This window comes from Macrobrachium nipponense, chromosome 29, assembly GCF_015104395.2.
Source record: "Macrobrachium nipponense isolate FS-2020 chromosome 29, ASM1510439v2, whole genome shotgun sequence".
Classification (NCBI taxonomy): domain Eukaryota; kingdom Metazoa; phylum Arthropoda; class Malacostraca; order Decapoda; family Palaemonidae; genus Macrobrachium; species Macrobrachium nipponense.
This window is the reverse complement of record NC_061092.1, coordinates 14,983,772-14,991,050: the sequence shown is the minus strand read 5'-3', so window position 1 is coordinate 14,991,050 and position 7,279 is coordinate 14,983,772. Positions and strand designations below refer to the sequence as shown.

The 7,279-nt window shown below is 52.2% G+C and overlaps 1 protein-coding gene across 1 annotated transcript in view; it reads right to left on the bottom strand.

The window, feature by feature from the left end:
* The window catches only part of LOC135206023 (porphobilinogen deaminase-like), a 39,220-nt gene extending 35,299 nt beyond the window's left edge, over window positions 1–3,921 (bottom strand). The window contains exon 1 of the mRNA XM_064237193.1: window positions 3,819–3,921. Coding sequence (XP_064093263.1) covers window positions 3,819–3,921 — 103 coding nt within the window. The remainder of the gene's footprint in view (window positions 1–3,818) is intronic.
* Between the last annotated feature and the right edge of the window lie 3,358 nt (window positions 3,922–7,279).

The following is a 7,279-nucleotide window of genomic DNA, read 5'->3' as shown; positions in this document are numbered from 1 at the left end:
GAGGAAGAGGTCTCCATCGAGAACTTCTTCTTGATCACAAAGACGTTCAGCGCACTTACGTCCAAAACCGGCCTCCACCCGCCCGAGGCTTTTGGTACCAGGAATAGACGGTTGTAGAAACCTGGTGAATGGAGATCTTGAACCGGTTCTATTGCCCTTTTCTGCAACATAAGTTCTACTGCTTGCAGGAGAGCTGACTCTTGACAGGATCGTTGTATCTCGCTGTTAACTCCCTTGGAGTTCTTGTTAAGGCGGGAGGATATTCCCTGAAGGGGATGAGGTATCCTCTCTCGAGGATCGAGAGGGTCCAGCTGTCCGCCCCCCTCTCTTCGCCCAGACTCTGGCAAAGTTCGACAGTCTGGCGCCTACCGCTATCTGGAGGACTTCTTCTTCATTTTGCCTTCCCTGCAGGTCTCCTGGAAGGTCTTCCTCTGGTATCCGGCTTCTACCTCTAAAAGGGGTTCTTGAGAGGAGGAAGAGGCTCCTCGAAAGGGCTGCTGAAGAGGTGCTTTATCCTCTTTTTTTTTTGAAAAGGAAAAGGAACCGCAGGCTTGAACCTCTTTGCTGACTGTGTCAGTAAATCCTGTGTGGTTTTCCAGCTAATGATTTTGCTACATCCCTCACCGTGTCCTGTGTGGAAAAGGTGGTTCGAAAGTGGCGAATATAGCAGGCCGACCTACTGTAGAGGAGATACTGACTTGGACAGGAAAGACCCATACACTGCTCTCTTTTTCAAAAACTCCCGATCCAAAAAGAGCAGCCACTTCCACCGAACCGTCCATCACCGCTCTGTCCAGACACGATAACACACTCGATAATTCTTCCATCGTGACAAATTCGGGATCTTGGGCTCTCTTCGCAAGGGCTCCCAAAGCCCAGTCCATAAAATTGAATACTTCGAGCGTCCTAAAGAGTCCCTTTAGTAGATGGTCCAGTTCACACATCCCCCAAGTCGCTTTTGCTGATAGTAGAGCGCGCCTCCTTGAAGAATCTACTAAGGAAGCGTAATCTGCGTCTGCCGATGAAGGCAGTCCTAAGCCCATAGGTTCCTGGGTATCGTACCATCTTCCAGGTTTACCCGTCAACTTTGAAGGAGGGCATGAAAAAAACAGTCTTGCCCGCCTCTCTTTATTCTTAAGCCATTCTCCAAATCCTTTGAACGCTTTTTTCATACTAAGGGCTGGACGCATTTTTACAAATGAGGATGCTTTTGGAGACTTCGTGCTCGATAGCAAAGATCCTGGAGAGGGCGGATCCGCTGGTTGAAGCTTATCTCCGAACTCCTGCAACAACAACAAGGACAATCTCTTATAATCAGAGACTACTACATCCACAGGTAATCCTTCATCCGAGACTTCTTCTAAGTCTCCGGCTGTCGGGGATCCTTTCGGAGAAGAGCGGTTCTTAGTTGTCGAGGGACTTCTGTCAAACGAAGAAGAACGTCGTCCGTGTGACAAATCCTTGCACTACAAGGCGCAATAGAGTTCTTAAACGCACGAGATCTTCTCTCAGGCACCTGTTTCCTACCAGGTGAAGGGCTCCCTACTCTCCGAAGAACTCATAAAGTGCGAAGGGGTCTTACTCTGACCTAAGCTCGTACAAGGAGCCTGGCGCCTACTCGACTCCTGACGCCCCCCCTGCCTGCTCGACTCCTGGCGTCTGTTAGACTCCTGGCGCCTACCCGACTCCTGAGCCTGCTCGACTCCTGAAGCCTGCTTGATTCCTGGCGCCTGCTTGACTCCTGGAGCTTGTCGACTCCTTGTAGGCTCTTGACGCCTCTCACAAGACTCCTGGCGTCTGTTAGGCTCTATACGCCTGTGATATTCTTGGCGCCTACTAGGCTCTGTCAACTCTATGTTCTAACAAGCTCCTGCTTCTTAGGCTCTTGACGCCTATCCTGATCCTCAGAAGAGGAGTCCGACTCCTGACTTCTCCTAAGAGACGTAGCTGACCGGGGGCTTGCTCTGCGAGGGCTACCGTGAACTTTCTTCCTAGAGCTAGATAGGAGCGAGGATTCATAAAGGGAGACGAGAGAGTCTCTCCGGTGACGAGAGCCTGCTAGAGTGAGAAACTTCTCTCCTACCAGGAGAAGAAAATTTTGACTCTTCACTGGAAGGGAGGAGTCTTTCCTTCGAGACGAATCCTTATGTAGAGCGCCTACCAAGGAGGATATTTGCTCCTGTAGATTAAGCAGGAAAAGCTTTGTCGGATCTTGAGGCGCTGGAGACGGTCTTCTCGCCCTCTTACTAGTCGAAGGAAAATCCTCTGGAATCGCTCTGGGCTTGAATCAAAAGCGTCTCCTTTCGGCGCTACCCACAATCTCTTCAGAGGACGAGACTTCGAAGCAGAGTCCCATCCACGCCTGGACGAGGAGGAGTCCGAGGCAGAAAAAACACTCTTTCCAGGATGCCTTTTCTACGGCTATCCAAGGCAGCCTGGGTCGTTACTTCAGGGTCTGCCGAAGGGACGCCTGATCGTTGGGGATGCTCCACATCCTCCCTGCGGCTTTTGACATTCCTCCTCCCTGGTCCTGGGAGTTTGGAAGCGGTCTAGGCCTAGGAGCAATGCGGAGCCGATCAGGACGCTCCACTGCACTGGGGTCACTGTATTCACTGACACTCTACCTTGTGTTTCCATAGCTTTAAGCTGCTCCTGAAGCTCCCTTGATCGAGGATCTCATTTTTTCCATTCTGAAAAATGAATCCTTAGATTCAACACAGGGAGAAGGGGCTGAGGTTATGGGAGAAACATCATCTAGTTTGTTAATTTCTGATTCAGGCTCAAAAGAACAAGATCTACTCGAGCTTCTAGCTGACGCTTTCCTAGCTCTATCCTTCTCTCTTTTCTTAATATAAGAAGCTAAATCCTTCCATCCTTGCTCCGAAAGCCCTTCACATTCAGCACAAGTTCTATCAAAACGCACATTCAGACCCTCTACATTTACTACAAAGCGTATGAGGATCTACCTCTGCTTTAAACAACCTAGTTCTGCATTCTTCCCTTGCACAAACCCTAAACTTAGGTGTTACTTTAACTTCAAGCCATCTTAATAGAAAAAAACCAAATCCAAGTCCTAATCCAGTCCAAAATAAGCGTATGCCAATCCCGAGAATAAACAAGAGTACTTCACCAAATGAGTCCAACCAATTCTCGGCAAATGAGCAGAATTCCAATCAGGAGAGACCAAACAACAGTTGTTGCCGGCCTCAGCGACAGAGAAATCTGGCTCAGAAAACGGGAATGGTTGGGATTCCGCCACCCAGCGGCGGGAATGGTAGATCACCTGGACCTACCGGTAGCGTGTGCCGCGAGTTTTTGAATTCTGTCGGGACGACGGAGTCTATAGCTAAGTATATATCTGCCTGGTAAAGTCGCATGTATAAAAATGCAATTTTTCGACAAATTGTCATTTGTTTCCGATACGTAATACAAAACCCTCGGTCTTTAACAATAGGAAGACTCACTTTCTTGGTGGGAGGGAATCTGTCTTTTGATGAACAGACTGGTGTTCGTCCATGCCCTGGAGTGCCTCCCTGGTCGTAAGAGCGAGGGGAGGGATCCAAGCCTCTGTCCGATGATCGGGGTGTGCACCGCAGGATCAATGGTCAGACCTCTGGGTCCGAGTACTGAGAGAGGCCAAGCGTATCTCTTTGTACCAGCATTGTAAGAACTTGTTCCTGTACAGGAGCAAATATAAAGTTCATGGGTTTGTCTCATGTAGGCGTTAAATCACTTCATCCCCCTTGTAGGAGAAAGTGGTGGATATACGCTCCTATCCCTAGTGAAAGGATAGGATGGAGCTCAGTCGAGTAGCTTACCTGCATCTGACTCCACCCTTCCAGCGTTGGTGACGACCGTATCCCTCTGCCCACAGTAGAGGTAGAGAAAGATGGTGAAGAGAAGCCAGTCACACTCTCCCATTTCGCAACATTCAAATTCTTCCCAGGTCCCCATTAACCAGGGGGAATTCCTGATGCTGTTCTTCTTTGGGACCTTGCTTGCGGGTTGCTTAGGTAAGCTTAAACAACACCAAACGGTGTTTGGGAGGGCAGGTGCCACCAATCCCAAGGTCCCAAAGGAAAACAAAAAGGTTTACTTCCCAAAAGTGGGGGACTTGTGGGCAATATCCCGAAGGGTAGTAGAAGGAACGTGAAGGTGGTCTGGTTGGCCCAGACACCTGCCTTCAGGACTGCCGCACGGAGAAGTTCTTACAGAACGCTAAGGAGGGTCCGATACCTCTGACTTCGTGGGCTCTCGGTCGGAGCGTACGGATGTCGTCGCTACTATCAGCCTCGTATGCCTGCTCCTGATCACCTCACGTAGCCAGAAAGAAAGCGTGTTCTTGGAAACTTCTTTCTTGGTAACCCCAGTGCTAACGAAGAGGCGTCGACACTCAGGCCTGAGGTGTCGAGTTCTCTTCAGATAGCGCCGTAGCGCCCTCACAGGACAAGCAGCATCTCATCCGCATCGTTAACGGTGAAGTCCAGAAGGGAGGGGATCGTGAAAGACTCGAACCTGTCGTCAGGGATCGACGGATTCTGAGTCTTGGCTACGAAGTTGTCGGGACGAAATCGAGCGTCACAGATCCCCAGCCTCTGGTGTGTTTAACATCATAAGAAAGACCATGTAGTTTTCTACCCCTATCTCTTCGCCGATGCCCAGGGCCAGCAAGAAGAGGGTCTTGAGGGTCAGATCCCTGTCTGACGACTCTCGGAGTGGCTCGAAGGGTCTTCGAGTCAAACTACTAAGGACGAGAGTCACATTCCCACGCAGGGGGCCTGAGTTTTCCCTGGGTGGGCAAGACCTTTCGAAGCTTCTCATTAAGCAAGGAGATCTCGAACGAGTTCGAGATGTCCAGTCCCTCAGTTTTAGACGAGAGCCAGGGCGGCTCTATATCCTTTAACTGTGGGGTACTGAGAGGAGCTTCTCTCGCGAAGAAAAGAAGAAACACGAGGCAAATCCGCTACCTGCTGAAGAGTGGCTCTGAGAGGAGACAGACCCTGTCTACGACACCAACCACAGAAGACGGCCCACTTCCTGGTACACAGCTGCAGAGGACTGTTCGAACGTGTTTGTCCATGCCATCTCTGTTGCTGCGCTACGAGAAAAGCCTCTCGTTCGCAAGAGATGGTGGATAACAGCCAGCCGTGAAGTTGAAGGGACTGGACTGCTTGGTGGTACCGTTCTACGTGTGGCTGGGCTAGAAGGTTGTGCCAATTGGGTAGCTCTCTCGGTGCGTCCGCAAGAAGAGCCAGCAGGTCCGGATACCAAACGGCTTGAGGTCGTTTGGGAGCCACCAGGATCATTCGAGATTGGGAGTGACCAGCGCTCGACTGATCACTTTCCGAATCAGACAGAAGGGAGGAAAGGCGTAAACGAAGAGGTTGTCCCAGGGGTGTTGGAGAGCGTCCTCTGCAGCTGCCCATGGGGTCCGGCACGGCTGAAAAGAAAACCTGAAGTTTTCTGTTGTGCCGGGTGGCGAACAGGTCTACGAACCGGTCCGCCACCCCCACAGGTTGAAGAGCCTTTCCGCACATCTTGGTGTAGAGACCATTCGGTTCCTATCACCTGATCCCGACGGCTGAAGCTTGTCTGCTACTACATTCCTCTTGCCTGGAATGTAGCGTGCTGACAGCTCTATCGAGTGAGCCGTGGCCCACTCGTGCGCCTCCTGCACCGTCAACTGGTGAAGCGGAAGAGACCACTAGGCCCCCCTGCTTGTTGACATATGCCCACTACTGTGGTGTTGTCGCACATCAAACACCACTGAGTGTCCACCAAGCGGTCCTGAAATTCTTGGAGAGCGTAGAACGCCGCCTTGAGTTCCAGGACATTGATGTGAAGGTGCTTTTCGTGATGGTCCCACACACCTGCAGTCAGCAACTCCTCCAGGTGTGCGCCCCATCCCTCGGTCGATGCGTCTGAGAACAGCAGCATCTCCGTCAGTGCGGATGGGCACTCCTCTTAAGAGGTTCTTGTCGTCGAGCCACCAGGCTAGGTCCTGCCTCACCTTGTCCGTGAGAGCCCACGGGAAAGTAAGGAGGATCCTTCGCCTGAGGCCAACTCTCCCTTAGCCTCCACTGGAGAGACCGCAGGTGAAGACGCCCGTGAGGACTAACTTCTCGAGTGACGACAGATGGCCGATCACGACTTGCCATTGCTGTGCTGCCTGTTCCTGCCGAGACAGGAACCGGCCGGCTGCCTCCCAGAATTTGCTGATACGCAAGTCTGCGGGAAAGACCTGCCCTGCTACCGTGTCTATCAGCATACCCAGGTACTTCATCTTCTGCTTGGGTTCGAGATCGGACTTCTCGTAGTTTATCACGATCCCCAGATCGTGACAAAACTTGAGGACAGGTCATCCCTGTCCTGCCACAGCAACTGCGAGCAGGAGCTCGCCAGGACCAGCCAATCGTCGAGATACCTCAGAAGACGTATCCCGTGCGAATGGGCCCAAGCTGACACCAGAGTGAACACTCGCGTGAACACCTGTGGGGCGGTTGACAGACCGAAACAAAGTGCCCTGAATTGGTACACAGTCCCGTCGAAGATGAAGCGGAGGTACTTTCTGGAGGACTGATGGATGGGTATTTGAAAATATGCATCCTTCAAGTCCACTGAAAGCATGAAATCGTCCCCCCTGATCGAGTCGAGCACCGAGCGTGCCGACTCCATCGTGAACCGCGTCGTGTGAACGAAGCGGTTCAGGGTGGGGAGAGAGGTCTATCACCGGACGCCAGCCCCCCGATGCCTTCTCCACTAGGAAGAGGCGGCTGGTAAAAGCCCGGTGATTGGTCCTCCACGATTTCTACAGCTCGTTTCGCCAGCATGGGTCTTGATCTCCTGTCGAAGAGCGTTGTCCTTTGATGATCCCCGGACATAGGTTTGTAGATGGACCGGTTTGGAGATGAGGGGGGGCCGAGACTCGAAGGGTAGCAGATATCCCTCCCGAAGGACGTCTACTATCCAGTTCTCGGCGCCGTAGCGCTGCCAAGTTGCCCAATGGCTCGCTAGGCACCCCCCCACTTCCGGCAGCAGGTGAGGGGGAACGCTGTCCCTAGTGTTTCCCACCTCGTTTCGACTTCTTCCCACCACCTCCTCGGGGAAAGGAGGTCTGGGAGGAGGCCTGGTTACGGCCTCCTCTCGCAGAAGTCGAAACAACAGGAGTCTTCACACGGGGCTTAGGCGGTGCAACCGTCTTAGCAGCCGTGGAAGCGCCAGCTAAACTCTTGGGCTTAGCCGCAGTTACTCAAGATTGCCCAGTAACCTTCGAGACTGC